The sequence below is a fragment of the Hippocampus comes genome, unplaced genomic scaffold (assembly GCF_001891065.2).
Source record: "Hippocampus comes isolate QL1 unplaced genomic scaffold, H_comes_QL1_v1.1 scaffold107, whole genome shotgun sequence".
Lineage (NCBI taxonomy): Eukaryota > Metazoa > Chordata > Actinopteri > Syngnathiformes > Syngnathidae > Hippocampus > Hippocampus comes.
The window spans coordinates 1101682-1118852 of record NW_017804846.1 but is presented as its reverse complement, the minus strand read 5'-3'; the positions used below and the strand labels follow the sequence as shown (position 1 = coordinate 1118852).

Here is a 17171-nt window from a genome sequence, read left to right as displayed (position 1 = left end):
GGAGATACTTTTGCAAGACACTTTATCTGCATTACAGAGAATGGATGGATGATGGGTGTCCCAAGTTTGTCCCTCCTCGCTCTCCCAAAATAACTGTCTTGTAGTAACATCAAATCTCCACTTGATAACGCTGCTGTCCAACGAATTTCAAGAATGACGGCTTGAGCGAACACGTTCCATCCTTCTCTCCTTGTCAGACGTACGAAAGAAGTCACCAGCTCCCACGGAAGTCCACCTACTCAAACACTTTTCACGTTCATCTAGGTACTTGGAGTCGTTTCTGATTAAGTAACTTCAACTTTAGTCACTGCTGTGCTCGGAGAACAAATTAAAAAAAAATTCAAGGAATTGCAGTACTAGAAATATGTTCAAGTGGGTGATTTTCAGGCGAACGATTATGTTATATCAAATTATATTGTTTATATTGATCCTTTGCCATGTCCAACATGTGGGGCATTTTTGAGCTACAAATCCACATGACATAGTGAATATTTTATTAATATATTAAACATTATTCTGTTTACCATCCATGCTCTGTTTATCCTGTTTGGGTTGCAGGAACTGAATTTGTCACTAGTCAATCACAGGGAGCATATGAAGGGAAAAGATCACCACTCACACTGCCAGTGATTTTTAAACACTGCTCGGAACGCAAACAAGTGCACCCAGTGGTTTAGCCAGAATTATCACAGTGGGGGGTTGCCAGGGTTACACACAACACCTCAGTGAGGGGTAGCCAATTAGGCAAGGCTGTGCATGAACCATCATTCTTTATCGTCGGATCCACAGTCAGGGTTTCATGAAATAAAATTCAGACATATCCAGGACAATGCCCATCACACTAGTAATCAAGCAGGCGTAATAGGAAGTAAAAATCAACATTTTGCTGATCTTTATTTAATAGATCATGCCATTTTCTTTGCTGTGAAGTTGCTTGTTATGTTGTGTTGTCTACTTCAATCCCATGCACTGATTTGATAGCTAACAGTCAATCACAGTGATCGATTGTCACAGACGCCATTTTGCATTCTACAATCAATGGCAAATCATATCTAAAAAGCACAATGCCATAACGGTGTCTTCATTCTTCGCAATTATAAGGTTAGATTTTTTTCTCAGTTTTGCTACTGCTTGTATTATGAGTGTGGAGGAAAGATTGTTATATGTGTGCACTTTATTTCATGAAACCATGAATGTGGATGGTATGATTAAACAATTACTTTTCTGCCATGTTTTTTTGCTTGCTGTAGTGTGAAATAAATTATTTTCATTTAAGTTTGCTATAAGAATTGAGTGTTCTTTACATAAGTTTAGATTCAGATCAGTTGTACGTTTATTCTGTAAATATGCAGTTAGTATATAAAAAAACGTGTGGCAGAGTATCAAAGGCTCTAAGAATACTGCGTTCATGTGAAAATAGCAGAAAAATCACAGACATGAAATGTTTACCGTTGGTATGGGGAGGCCTGGGGGGTTGGAAAAAGAGGTGGCTTTGGCTCCTCCCCCGAGTGCACCTAACTGTCACTGAGTGTGGTGCTCTTTGCGATTTCCATTAAATTAGTTTGAAACAACGTGACAAATGTTATTGGAACATTTCATCAACTTGGGGTAAAAAAATACAATAGTTTTACAATGTACGCATGCAGTAGATACGACTATTTACAACGAGTAATAAAAATACAAACGTTCCCAAGAAACACTCCCCCGAATTGTTTGGTTTTGTTGGCGCCGACGTCATTCTAAAAGGGAAACGCTACTGAATTACGGACTAATAATTGGTTAATTCGTCCTAAAAGGCGGAGTCTGTGGATTTTTAGTATGGGATTGGACGAAATAGTCACATCAATCACATTTCTGGGTGCCACCCACTCGCCAGTCGGTTTAGAGTGCATAATTTGAGAAGCGTGTGGATGGGGTGTGGAAATAACTTCAAATTGGGGAAAAAAACTGAAAAAACGAAGTTGACACGTTAGGAGTATTGTTGTGCGCGTGTTTATTACACTTTGAATGTATTTCTTGCCTTCTTCCGTTTCACTCAATTTTTTTGCTGCTTTACGGCCGAGTGTTGTATACTTGACAACGCGAGGGACTGTCCTGTCGAAGTTTGGATTACATCAAGTGTTTTGCCAAAGACGTGGAAAAAACTGTGTATTTGACCACTTCAAACACTCTAAATACTTGCAGCACCCCTTTGAACTATGCTGAACGGCTTTGAACGAGTTCGGCGCGTTTTGGAATATTTAACCATGCGTCGAGGGAACTGGGACAGCGCGAAACAATAGTGTGTGAGAGAAAGCTCATCCGGGGGAGGTGAATGCCTCGCGGCGGCTTTGTTCTGTCCAGCGTGGAGACCTGCCGCCAGCTTCGACTGACTGATCAACAGGGATCCAGGCCCAGGCACCATGGATGGGACTCTTTCCGAGCTGTTGGCAGCCTTCTTGGAGTCGCCCCTCGTGTTGTGGGTGAGTGGGAGAGCCATGTTTGCCTCTGGAGGAGTACTGATGATAGTATGATACTCGAGATGCTTGATCAACTCATAGCCTCTGATTACATGCATTAATGAAGAAAAAAAAGAAGACTTTTAAACATGTTAGAAAATACAATTATTTAAACGGGAATATTAATAGCGAACAAAGTGCGCATTCAAATACAAGAAAATTACTCGCAGTGTTTTCCGAACTTTAGAATGTGGGGAACCTCAGGATCAACGCGTCTCTGGTTCGATCAGGTTTTAATAATGTCAACAAACAGCCATCTTTAGTAAACTTCACAGATGTCTACAGTACTCGTTTTATTTGGTTCTAACTTGCTACTAGAACACCAGACTGATCATTGAACAAGTGACACAGATTCAAATGTTAGGTTTTGAGTGGAAAGCAAACGCATTTTAGTCACTAAGCACACTAAAATGATTTCTGCTAGAGGTCATCAAATCAAACCGGGCTGCAGGTTAATAACCCTGCGGTACTTCCTGTCTACCCGTGGCACACATCCTGTTAACCTTTTCTGGTCAATCACAAGTTGTTTTTTTTTTTTCCTCAGACAAATGTAAATAGGGTCAGACAGCAGAAAAGTCATGACGTGAATAGTGGACAAATACCAGCAGTTCAGCAGGCTGTGAAATCCAGGTGTTATAATAATGCAACATGGAATGAAAAGTTTCTAATGCGGTCTCTATGACTCCGCAATGATTTTTGTTTAAAATATCCATCATTTTCTACCCTTTCCAACTAAAATGCAGACAAAAGATAGTTTTATGCTAAAGGTTGCATCATTTTTTTTTCCAGAGATGACTTATAATGGCGTTATGGCTCTGGTGCAGCTTCTTAATGTCCAGAACATGTCTAGCAGTTCAAAAGCTCAAAAACTCTAAGTGGGATCTGACGGGTTTTTTTTTCTGATGGTTTTTGACCCCATATTGTGTGTCTTTAGGTGCGGACATTGGGTCCACTGGGATCATGTGACAATGCGGGTTCAGAGGAGCGTGTCAACATGTTCGTCGAACTTGTGGATGGCGTCTTCCTGCACAAGATCATGACACAAATGTAGGTAACGTTTCAGGGCCGATTTTAGTCGAGTGGCACCCATGTGCCCGGTTTGAAAACGGGCATAGCTTCATTTTCGTGCCAGCATGAGTCTAGTCGAGTATGTTTGGGACTGTTTTGTGCCTCTCTTGGCGTCTGCCACACAGATTTGCCTCGCTCCCGACTCATCCAACAATTTGGTGATTGAAAGTAGTCTGTGCTCGGCGTAAAAAAAGCCACATCGTCATTTTCGTGCTGGGCCAATTGTCTAGTTCAGTGTGTTTGTGAATTTGGTAGAAGCGCTCTGCCTCACTGGGCGTTCCTGCCTCAACCTGATCTGAAAATTTGATTACAAAATGTAGACCTAATTTTAGACTTTTGTGCTGCACAGGTGACATAATGCAATTTTGGTGTATTTGATCAACACAGATTCGGCACTCAGCGGACGTGTGTGGTGGATGTCACCGGATTTCATTCAAATGTTTCGTCCGTAAAGCGCTTTGTTTCAGCTGCAGCTATTGTGACAGTGCTGTATAAATAAAGCTGTATTGTATTGTATAAATATGACAAAGGGTGTGGGACAACCCCTCTGAATCATTGTAAAAATCAATTCATTGAACAAATTAGAATCATTATCGCCTTATTTAATATTTAAAGTATTTTAATAGCACTGCGGTTACTGTTGGGGAGGGAGGGCATGGTCACACATGCATGCACAGTCGTGCAGGTGCAAGGCGGTCTCCAATTGCTCACCTAATATACTTGGCCGACTTATCATTTGCAAGGGGAAATCTTGCAGTTTAGGTGCCAATGTCATGCATGGACTCTTTTCAGTCTATTACTGTTTCCGCAATGTCAAATTGCGTTTGCTTTGGCTGCCCTGATTTTAACGGAAATGAAGTGAGTGCGCTTCGATTGGCCGGGACTCAGCTTGTTCCATCCCACAATGGGGCACAAAGGTGCAAACGGTCTGTCACACGCAATTCTACCTGTGCAAAAATAGCAAAAGAAAGAAAACTCCATCCATTACACTGCCTTTTTCGCGAGACTTTCGCTGGGAATGAAAAATAGGGCCCTTAGTGAGTCTCGCTGTCATGATTCAGTTGACAAATACTCTTTGGTCTGTGTGGACAGGAAAGAGTGCATGAATGGTATCCTGCGTGCATCTATATGAGTGAGTTTCTGGAACCACATCCTGACGAGCTAGTTTCAAATTCTGAGCATTACTGCCAGATGTCTTCTTTGAACTTCAGTCAGTGTTTTTACTGAGTCACACATTGTTGATTGGTGGAATAGGTGCAATTTGAATTTAATTTAACAAAGTATCTTTCCACGATGAAAAGCTTTGTGCACTCTCTGTATAGTTGAAGTAATTATATGGACTCAACAAGTACTGTTGTACAAAACAGTATTTGTGCCAAAAAGTGTACATCAGGACCAGGAGCATAAAGCTCTATTCTGGCACAGGTCCCCAACTGCATTGGTCTGGTGCGGTGCCGGTCTTATTAAAAAAAAAAAAAAAAAAAAAAAGTTATCTAGTGGAGCAGATATTCCCCAATTTTATGTGATCACCATGGCAGGAATGTAATGTATTGTTGCCAGATCACAAAATGTCATAGCATGAACCAGTCCGTGACAGAAAAAAGGTCAGGGACCACTATGTCCCGTTCCACATGACAACGCGCATGGATACACATGCACACACGCCCACAAAAAACCTCACTGCCATACTCTTGACTGAAATTACTACTGGAGATATTAATGAAGGTATGAATATATATTTAGTCTTGTATATTTCAACCACTATGAACACTTCAAACACTATAACAAAAGCATAGCAAAGCAGTTTTTGTGTTACGTTAGCATCAGACTCCATTGTGCGCTCAGTGTTCCGCACCCCAGAGAAAGCTGTGTTTGTGGGTAAAGTGGCAGTGCGAGCATGGATGGTGCCATGTACAAAATTAGTGAAGTCCAATTTGGATTTTAAGAGAGCTGCTGCTGTTCTTGTCCCAAAAATGTGAGAGCACCTTCAAGAAAAAAAGAAAACAGCATGCTATATTTGGTCAGCTTGCTTTTTTAATATGCTCATATAAGTTAAACACGTGTTTGGCAATTAAAACACTGAGCTCTGTATGGAATAATGAACAGCCATTTGTTTTCTCTCATCTGCTATTTGGTGTTGAATGTGCTAGTAACGTATAGTCAACAATGTGATGCTTGGTACTACCGGGACAAACTGGCAGCAATCCTTTTTTTGTCTTTCTTTTTACATGACTTGATGGGTAAATTTGCTTCATACAGTCTTGTTTTGACGTCTTTTCAACAAGCTTTCTAGTAGGGGTTTCTCTCTCTCTCTCTCTCTCTCTCTCTCTCTCTCTCTCTCTCTCTCTCTCTCTCTCTCTCTCTCTCTCTCTCTCTCTGCTTTAATACCGCTCACGCTCCTGTTTAACCCACTTTCTCATCTATACCGTAGAAAACCTAAATCCTCCCTGAGGGCGGGGGCTAGCCAGCCGAGGGGCATTCAATGTGTGGAGAACAATAGCATTATTATAACGTTTCGCAAAACAATGAAGACAGACATGACCGTGGTGTGAGGAGATTGAAGCTCCCCAAAAGTAGAAGTAATACTTGTAGCATTAACTTTACGAGGGCAGAACATCTGGAATAATAAGCATATGATACTTCAGCAGAAAAAGACACTAAATACTCTTCATTGTAAATCTTTAAATCAATCCAGCAGTGACATTGTGTTTTCCTGTCAGTTAGGTCTTGATCAGTGGCATCGCGAGACCCCTTTTACGGTTGCATATCCCCCAGTATTAATGAGCTGTACTCCAGTGTGAGGCACGGACCGGTCCCTGGACTTTGGGGTACACCTGGAGTGGGAAGGGAAAAAAATTGCTGCGCAGTTACTCATACGCAGCAGCCGGCAACAGTGTTTCCCTCCATTCAATTCGATTTGCAACCTGTGCATGACGGATGTTGCCGCCTTCCCTCCTTCCCCTCCATCGCTTGTTGCGTGTCAAGTGGCGCTGGCAGGTGAGCCCCACCTCCGACAGATGGCTGATAGTGGTCTACTGCAATGACACACAGAGAGAGAGAGAGAGAGAGAGAGAGAGAGAGAGAGAGAGAGAGAGAGGTGTGTGTGTGTGTGTGTGTGTGTGTACACGTGCTGTTGATTGAAAAGAAATCCACTTTTATATCTTTATTTTTGAAACCTGAAATGTGGAAAAAGTTCAAGGGGGGTGGGGGTGGGGGTAATACTTTCACCAGGCACTGTAGATTTAATCAATTCTCCAATCTAGAGTATCAAGACATTTTCCCCCATTTCTTTTGACACCCTTGTTGAAACCATACGTGTAGAACTGAACTCTTCTGACTCATGTCCCTGAAGGCTCGGTCAAGCAATGTTGCCAGCCTTTCATGGTCACGCATACACACAGTTCATATGCAAATGAGACTGGCACACGGTGACATGGAAGACCCTAAATCCTCATTCTGAACAAAGGGACTAATTTTTATTGATCCTTGTCTTAAACAGGCGTAAACGACATAAATCCAAACCCTCTTTGGCGTGCGTTTTTGTCTCCATAGTGACCCCAGTCCAAACAACCAGAGGCTGAACAAGAATGTGAACAATGATGTGTCGCTTCGCCTTCACAATTTGACCCTTCTCACGAGACACATCAGGACCTACTACCAGGTATGCATACTCACAAAGGACCCTTGACGCAATCTTCATGATCCAAGAAACCAGGAAGCCATTGTGTTTGTGTTCAGAAAAATCATCGCAGTGTTTGTTTGTGGGTTTCATTTGTTTGTATGTCATCTGAAGTGTCTCCTCAGCTTTGATTGACAAATACCTTCTGAACACGCCCTTGCTGGGGAACCCATTCTTGTATAACAATACATACATGTACACTTTTTCCTCAGTGCTATTTTGTGTTCTGTCCAATGAATTTATTATTTATTGCTTGTACAACATGGGTCATTCAAGTTTTTGCGCCAGTGATGGTGTTTCTACGTTTGCGGAAAGACCTGATGCTACAGTTACAACATAGGTTTTCAAGATACGCCATGTCAAAACCCAAATTTGAAGTACTTTTAAGAAAGGCGAAACCCACTGTGTACTACACCTGAGTACAGAAGGATTTAAAACCCTTGCAAACCAGCGTTCCAGAAAGAGACCATTTTTTTTTTTCGGAAAGCACACTACATATTATGCATTTGTCTTGACTAAAAAAAGTTTAGTACCATGATGATGGCGACAATACCGTGCGCCTGTCTCCATGTTGAGCAAGCGATGTAACATAAACCAGCTTTTTCACAAAACCTCCATAGTTGGATCAAGCGAGGCCAGCACAGCGTCCACGACTTTGCCACAAATGTTTGCACTTTTTGTGTCAAAGTCAAAACATGATTTAGAACGAAGTAGCCAGTCACGGTCAGCCGCGCTGCCCTTTTGGAACATATAAACTACTCCCGCAGCTTCTGTATCTATCTCCTCAAAGGACACTGATTGACGAGCTACAATTGTCTCAACTTGAGGCTTGGCAAGACCACACAAGTACATCTCATACTGTGTTATATTTCTGCTTTTGATATCAAAGTTGTTTGGAAGTCTTTTAACAGGTGGTCAAATAAAAGGTATGATTATCCATCCATACTTCCTAATTTGCCAAAATGAAACTGTAAATCAACCTTTTGAAGTAGATTTCTGAAAAACAAAAGAATAGCCAGGGCAGGGATCTAAACCACACCAGCGTGTGAACTGCATTTTAGTGTTTACTTGGAAACATAGACTTGACATGCAATGTCTTGTGTTTGAACGGTGCTGTGAGGACATTGTTTTTTTACTTCCACCAGAGCCAGGTTGGTCTCAAATGCTCAAGTATTGTTCCGTGCATTTTTATACAAAGACTATCCACTAACTGTCCCACCTCTAAGCTCCACCCCAACGGCCCACCAAACAAACACACACCCCTTGACTAGAGTGATACAATCTCAAAGTTCACTTAGATTGCTTACTGTACAAGGTGGAGTCACTGTGTCAGAACCAAGTTAAAATTTACAGACTCGTGCTCTCTGTAGATAAAAATAAAAGTGCACCGCTTTTTATCAAACGTGCCGTTATGGATTGGATTTGTCAGAATTCAGTGAATAGGGTTTGACAGGACTGTCATACTTGAGAACCTCACGATTAGATTTAGATTATTTTAGGCTGTGATTCAGTTTGGTATTGATTTTTCAGGTTTGCGATTTGACAGATTTTGATTCGATATTGATGTAAATGCTCTGAAAGGTAGGGATGGGCAATTACCTACAACAGGGGTAGGGAACTCCAGTTCCTCAACAGCCATATCCTGCCTGTTTTACAAACTTTCCCTACTCCAACACACCTGATTCAATTGATCTTGATCATTTCAGGCTTCGACAGAGCTTGCTGATGAGCTGATCGTTTGAATCAGGTGTGTTGAAATAGAGAGATCGGAAACAAGAAGGCTACGGCTCTCAAGGAACCGGAGTTCCCTCCCCCTGACCTAAAATATACACAAAGTATCGGTGTCAGACCGATAACAGCCTTATTTCATGGTATAGAATAAATGCAAAGGCTGCCGATTGAAGGCAGAAAAATCCGACGTCGAATCAGTCCTCCTCGCAAATTAATGGTGCCACAGTTACAAGTAATTAAAGGGAAGTCAAGTCAAAAATTATATTTACAGTCATTTTCCCTACGCCCTCACTAGTCTAAACACGGCGTTGTGATTAATATTTTGTTTGTGGAATATGAACCCACCGGTTCGTATCCATCTCAGGGGGCAGCCATTTTACCAATTGCTGTCGATTGAAAATGACATCACAGTGCCATTGAGCGTAGGTAATGACCAATCACGGCTCAAATCCAGAAAGCAGGTGAGCTGTGATTTGTTAAAAATTAAAACGTGGACAATATCAATCCATCCATCCATCCATTATCTGAACCGCTTTATCCTCATGAGGGTCACGGGCGTGCCAGAGCCTATCTCAGTCATCTTCGGGCAGTAGGTGGGCAACACCCTGAACCAGTTGCCAGCCAATCGCAGGCCACACACAGACGAACAACCATCCGCGCTCACAGTAACACCTAGGGACAATTTTGAGTGTTCAATCAGCCTGTCATGCATGTTTTTGGAATGTGGGAGAAAAACGGAGTACCCGGAGAAAACCCATGCCGGCACGGAGAGAACATGCAAATTCCACACGGGAAGGCCAGAGCCTGAATCGAACCCTGCACCTCTGCACTCTGAGGCCGACGTGCTAACCAGATGATCACCGTTGCCGCCCAAGTGCATCATAATAAAATAAATAATTATCAAAATGCACAAGAACAACTTATTTGGACTCCTCTCTCTCCTGAGGAAAGAAATTTGATCTGTGCTGTATGTAGCACATTTGACAATCAACTTGACTTGAACTTGATTATACTAGAGCAGTGTTTTTCAAACTTTTTTGAGCCAAGGCACACTTCTTTCATTGAAAAAAATCTCGCGGCACACCACGAGCTGAAAATGTGACCCCCCCCCGCTTATTTTACCAATTAACATGTTATATTGTTACTATAACCGTTTTTAACATTGAAGAATGACGTTATAACAGCTTGAATTGGAATCAAATGAACACAAAGAAAACAGTATTTTATCATCTTTCATATTTATTGTTTCACCGTCCTCCTGCATTCATGCGTCACAAATTCGCTTGTCTCTCGTCGAAACACAAGACAATTGGCTAGCTGTTGCTGCTCCCCAGCGGTATGGGAGGGTACTACATGATTACTTTCTGGGCGAAAGACCGCACAGGCATACAAATTGGATATTTTCCCGCGGCACACCTGACAATGTCTCGCGGCACACCAGTGTGCCACGGCACACGGGTTGAAAAACACTGTACTAGAGTACATGATCTGAAAACCATGATGAAAGCTCAGTATTTGAAAAAGTAAAGTGCGTGTAAAGTTAACATTTCTTTACTTTCAATTAAATAAGAAGTGACCAGTAGATTGGTGTTAGTTGCCCTGAAAATCCAGCCGTCACGTGTAAGAGGAATTTTTCAGGACTTCAACAACTCGAAAAACGCTGTCCACAATTCTGTGTACACTTTCGGGATGGCGGATTCTGTCATGTTTTCGTGTGGGTAATGCGTAGGATGTTTCGAGTGTCTGTACCAACTTCTTAAATGGCTACTTTTCCACGACACGTATTGTTGAAGCTCCTTCTATGCATGAACAGTGCCTGGCTGCAGTTGGCAAGCAAATGTACTGGGCAATCCAAAAGGACCCAGAACGTCAGAAATAGAAGGCGCTAGCTTCAGGCTGCAGCAGCTGGCTTTTGGTGCCATGTTGTTGTTTTTGTTTTGTTGTGCAACGTTCCCATCCATTGTTCCCCGTCGATTGATTCAGAGGACTTGCTGAATTGATACTGACTTGTGAAGTGAAGTATTGCAACACATCGATGAATCGATATTTTTACCCACCCTTCGTCGTTGGACCACCGATTATAGTCTGTGCGTCCTTCTGTCTGAACTATCTGTACAGTCTGCACACACACTTTAAATTGGGTCATTCTGGACAGTCTGGGCTTAAGTGGGTGAGTGATCTCTGCAGTCAAATGCTCAGCTTTGACAATACGCGCGCACACATACCCGACCATATGCACACGTTTCTGAAACACTGGATGCTTCTCTGAATTTTTACATGGGTCGACAGTGCAGAAACTCAGCTCGAACCAGTGTCTGGAGAGTGGCTGGTATGCCATCCCGATTAGGAAGGAGCCAACACCCGTTGCAGTGCTAAGCTCTGTGTATGTGAATGCATGTGTGTTTGAATGAAAGCGAGTGTCTCCCACCTCTCCCTGTTCTTTTTTGTGTCAAGCCCTGTAACAAGATATCACCAACTCTCAAGACTAGTTTCCACAGTGCTTCAAATGACCATATGTCTAACACACTGGTCACATTCACACTCATTCCAAAACAAATCTAACGTTGCCTCGTCCAAGTCTTTGGTGTTGATGTCATTTGCTTCCAACTAGTGCTGTCAATTTAACGCGTTATTATGAGCATTAATTTAAATCAATTTTAACGGGATTACAATTTTTATCGCGAGATTAATGCAGCGTCACATCACACCGGATGTTATGTTGGTCTAAAATAAACCGGCAACAAAACAACAAGCGCACCGCACATGTCCACGCGCATGTCTGTTTGGTCAGCCGCGGTTTGAGCGAATGGCAACGCTAGACACCGAAAATGGATACTCAAGAGCTTATGAATGGAAAGTTTGCTTTTAAAAAGTTGCCAGATGGTTCCACTGACAAGACCAAAGAAACACACAAAGTTATATGTGTTTTGCAGTCGTGAACTGTGTGAAAAGTGAAAAATGTTAATGTAAAATTGAAATTGTTGTCTGTATTTTGCACAAAGAAAATTGATCCACTATTCCATGTTGATGAGAGCATTAAAATGGGGGCGGGGCATGGGGGGGGGGGTAATAGGACAAAAACAAATCAAAGCAAATTTAGAATAGATAAAAATGTGTGATTAATTGTGATTAATTATGAGTTAACTGCAACATTTATACATTTAATCACAATTAAACATTTTAATCGTTTGACAGCACTACTTCTAACCTTTTATGTCACCTGGAATATTGTAGAATTGCATCTTCGCAGTTGAGTATACCGGTGGGGTCATAGTATCGAGGAGCTGGTGCAACTTTGATTCTCACCATTCACCAGTGCTGCTCCCCAGTCCAAATAAATTTAAGGGTTGCGTCATGCTTGCACCTTCTCCCTCCTCGGTTACTCTGGAAACTGCAACAAAGGGCTGCGTCTATGGGATGTTTTGAACTCCAGATCCTCCGGCCTACTTTACATAGTGCTGTGGAAAAAGTATTTTCCACCTCCCTTGATTTTTGCACGTTTATCTTGTATCTTTCACGTCATCAATGTAAATTTTGTATCTCACAAAGTTCACCCAAGTAACTATAGAATGCTCTTTCGAAAGGATGATTGTAATTAAGGGGGAAAAAAGTCAACCTACTGTATTTTGGCCTGTGTGAAAAATAATAGCTGGTAAAAGGTTAGCAACCATGGCAGCATTAACTGAAGTCAAGCATTTGCCATGGAGGAATTTTGACTCACTCTTCTTCATAGAATTGTTTAACTTTGCCCTTAGAAGGTTTTTGAGAATGTACTGCCCATTTAAGGTCGTACTGCAGCATCTCAATTGGATTGAAGTCCGCATTTTGACTTGGCCACCCCAAAACCTGAATTTTTGGAGGGGAGCTATTCAGAGGCGTAATCACCCGAAAGATTTTCTGGTCAAAAGCAGAACTCATTGTTTAATTAATCGGGGTTTTTTTCTTCTACATAAGGTGCTAAAAACAAATAAAAATAATGATCCCAAATTCTTCTGAATCATAACATTGTTTCTTGCCAAATGAGACAACCTTTTATTATATTGTATACTTGTCAACAGTGGTTTTTCCCTTGGAACTCTCCCATGGAGGCCATTTTTGTCCAGAGTATTTCTTAAATCTACATCCCATTGAGCGGAGAAGATTTGCAAGTGTTCGCGAATGTTAATTTTTCGTTCAAGCTCGCAGTGGGATCCAGGCTTTAAAGTTGAGTCATGGACACTGATCTTAACTGAGGCTAATCAGCGAGGCCTGCTGTTCTTTGAATATTTTCGTGTTTTCACAGACTGAGCAGCCACCGCTGTCAGTGTGGTCTACGGTAATACTTGCCAATGGTTTTTGCGCCCTCAAGCACCAACGCAAATTTGGAGAAATTTTAAAACTTTTCAATTCGTTTCAAACTTTTTTTTTAAACATTTGATTACAATAATTACAATTGGATTTAAGCTGTGAAAAAAATCTTTCAATGCAAATCAGCTCAAACAAATGACCCCTTGGCCCCCTGTTAAATTGAGCTTCCGCTGTCCTTTTGATTGCTCCTCCTACAGTCTCTTGTTTGGATGACATTTTTACACACGTCTTTCTCGTATTGCGTTTAACTCGACTGCAAATAAATCCAATTTTGCTCAAGCTGAGCAAGATGAACTCCAGACAGTTGCATTTATAATTTATATGACTTTTTCAATTAATACAACTCATGTTGTTTCCAAACAAACAGCTTGCATGTACCCCACATAAATGATGGGGAATGTTTTCCAAAGTATTTGTGGTTTTGTTAACATCGCATCCTCCGGTACTTGCTACCCTTCTATTGATCTCAGATTAGATATATAAATCCAGAGTGTTAGTGGTGCATGGATTAGGATTCTGTGTGTGTGTGTGTGTGTGTGTGTGTGTGTGTGTGTGTGTGTGTGTGTGTGTGTGTGTGTGTGTGTGTTTAAATAGGTCATTGTTACATCATATATTGACCTCCTGTCAATTTGAAGTGTTAGATGTCCACTGTGATTTTTGCTACACGACATCATCAATGCATGCGAGCCAGAATTGCAGAATACGAACCCCTTCTAGAATGACCACGTTTCTCTAAATTGCATTGTTTTTGCCTCATTTGTGTAAAACTGGAAAATACAAATGCATCAGAATGATGAATCGATATTTTGTTTCATGAACAATCCAGTAAACGATTTGGATTGCATTCAGATGTGTGTTTGTAACTATGTACAGTTTACTTGAGATCTCCATCCATCCATAATCTGAACGACTTTATCCTCACAAGGGTCGCGGGCGTGCTGGAGCCTATCCCGGCCGTCTTTGGGCAGTAGGCGGGGTACACCCTGAAATGGTTGCCAGCCAATCAAAGGGCACATTTGGACGAACAACCATTCGCGCTCACACTCACACCGAGGGACAATTTAGACTCTAAATTTTAGAGTCTCCCATTAACCTGCCAGGCATGTTTTTGGAATATGGGAGTACTCAGAGAAAACCCACGCAGGCACTGGGAGAACATGCAAACTCCACACAGGAAGGCCTGAGCCAGGATCGAACCATGCACCTCTGCATCCTGAGGGGGACGTGCTAATAGTTGACCACCGTGCTGCCCACTTGAGAGCTCAGACAAGGAAATATTACGATTGCTCTCCAAATGACATGAATAGTTTTTCCATTTTTTCAGTGGTCCCCCGATTCACCTTTTGGCCTTTTTTTTCCAAGTGCAATCTTGCATGCTGTTTTTTACAGCCTAAAACCTACATTGTGTCCTCATTGACTTCCTGTAATTCGACATTCTGGATTTTACAGCGAGCAAACCCACGTTGTATTCCGCGTCCTGATTGGCAAAGGTGCCGTTGACCAATTAGAATTCATCTCCTCCGTGCCATGTCTTTCTGTCAGGACGAAAAGGGATGTTTCAGAAGAAGCGTGAAATATGTTCGAGAGATAATTACTAATTGCTTACGTTTCCTCATGTATGTCAAAACAATTGTCATCATTATTTGTCCGAAACTGTCTACAATTTTATTTCTTAAACAGATTTTTGTGTCTTGGCCCTCCTGTTGTGTTCTACAATGTTCCTGGGTCAGCGTGACTGGATCTGTTTAATCATCAAAAATATTGCCATGCTGATAATATTCAAATCAGATAAAATAGTGGTCAGTAGACTAAGTTTTAATCCTTTTATCATCCCTAGATTTTCTAAACGGGTCAATTTGACCCACAACACAATAGGAGGGTTAAAACAAGGTTTGACTTTTCTTGCGTTATAAATAAGCTGAACAATAGTAATAATAATGATAATGATGATGATAATACTGTATACGTATTTTTCTTGCAAAGGTTTGAACTTTGAGTGTGCTTAAACAAGAGGGAATTGTGAGAAAATGTTAATGGTGTGGTTTACAGCCTTAAAACAGTACGGTAATTGAAAAAAGTTTGCTTCACAGATTTCCCCTTTGACGGGTTGTTTTTGGAACGTAACACCCGGGATAAACGAGGGACCACTGTATAGCTTTACAGAATTTAATAAAATTCAAAGGATAGTTAGAAGTTGTGTTTCTGTTGATAATAATCCACTTTTCATACTATTCAATGAATTGCTTCAGGCAGTGTTTGGTTTCATTTCCACTTTTTTTGAATGATAATACATTAAATGGTCACCTGACTTATTTTGCAGTTAACATAAATGTCAGGTGGGGACTGTTACAGTTCATGTTAATTGAGTAATTGAGGCTGTGCTTGTTGGAAGTCAACATCTTTGTGTTTAAATTCTTTCTCAACTTCCAAGACCAGCTGGTAAGCAGCTCACATATTTTATTTACACTGAGAACGAGGGATTTGACGATCAAATTACCCCCTAGTCTTTAGGACAGTGAAATTGGACCTGCAAGTATTGTGCTACTTCTGAGCCTTCACTGCACTTTGTCTCCGTTGGAGCAGTCGTGTAAGTTGATGCTGATCAGATAACTTTTATTTTTTTTAACTTCAACATGACTCTTATCATCCAATGTATTTTTTAAAAAACAATAAATTTTTCTTTTTGCTACCAGACCTGCACTGTTGCACATCTGAATTTTACAATGAAGAACGTTTTGTATGCGTGTGTGTGTGTGTGTGTGTGTGTGTGTGTGTGTGTGTGTGCGCGCGTGCGCGCGTGCGTGCGTGTGTGCGTGCTATATTCCAAGATAACCTTTCCCTGGTGACAGCGACTTCCCTTGTCCCAAAACACACAACATTGTCAGCATTCTGTTCCAATCCTAAAATTTTTGTCCACAAAACCGCTTACAGACAATTGTTAAAAAAAATATAGATATATATTTTTTCCTCACTTCATTAACAAACCTCATCTGTTACAGGATACCCTTCAGCAGTTAATAGTGATGCCTCTTCCAAACATTCTCTCCATTGCCAGGGATCCCTTATCAGGTAACGCGCGCACACGCTCACGCTCACTCTCATCACTTATACAGACTATGTTTACATTCAGTCAATCAAAGTTTCATAACCGGGATATTGCTAATAGTGTGGTTGCGCAAGGCAATGACAAAAGACCCCCGGATATTCCAATTTATCCAGCAGTAAATCTTTCTGCTCGCCCATGCAAACGGGTTATTCCAAATGTTTCAGAAACCACAATTTTGACCTTAAACAAAACATTGACTGCATATAAACGTAGTCACACTCATCATTCGCCCAGTTGTGTTTGACATTGAATTTACAAATGTTGATATTTCATTGAAGTGTTCCACCAAGCGGTACAGTTGAAATGAGAGGATAAGCAAGCGGTTCAAAAATGGATGTACAGATGGATTCAGTTCAGAATGCACTTTAACTGTATTTCCTGTGTAAAACATCGTGAAGGTATGTGTGAGAGAGAGAGAGAGAGAGAGAGAGAGAGAGAGAGAGACAGAGAGAGAGAGAGAGAGAGAGAGAGAGAGAGAGAGAGAGAGAGAGGGCACGGCACGGCACAGTGGACAACTGTTTAGGACGTCAGCCTCACAGTGCAGAGGTGCAGGGTTCAATTCCGGCTCCACCCTTCCTGTGTGGAGTTTGCACACAGGAAGCCGAGTGGAGTTAAAAGTTCAGTGAAAAAAACATTCAAAAAGTGTTCTGAGTGGGGCGAGACCTTTTGTTTTCACTCCCCACAAAAAGCTACTTTGCTCAAAACTGAACTGTGAAAAAGTAAAACGTTGTGTTGTCCACCC

General features: G+C 41.5%; 1 protein-coding gene across 4 annotated transcripts in view; it reads left to right on the top strand.

The window, feature by feature from the left end:
• The first annotated feature begins 1859 nt into the window (after nucleotides 1-1859).
• ccdc88c (coiled-coil domain containing 88C) overlaps nucleotides 1860-17171 on the top strand; it is a 45511-nt gene continuing 30199 nt past the window's right edge. For 2 of the 4 annotated variants that reach the window (XR_002169049.1, XR_002169047.1), the window contains exons 1-4: nucleotides 1860-2462; nucleotides 3433-3545; nucleotides 7119-7227; nucleotides 16323-16392. Coding sequence is in view for 2 of the 4 variants with exons in the window: in XM_019876679.1 (XP_019732238.1) it covers nucleotides 2403-2462; nucleotides 3433-3545; nucleotides 7119-7227; nucleotides 16323-16392 (352 nt within the window). In the remaining 2 variants the exon portion in view is untranslated. The remainder of the gene's footprint in view (nucleotides 2463-3432; nucleotides 3546-7118; nucleotides 7228-16322; nucleotides 16393-17171) is intronic. The other 2 variants (XM_019876679.1, XM_019876695.1) reach the window with 1 other exon arrangement.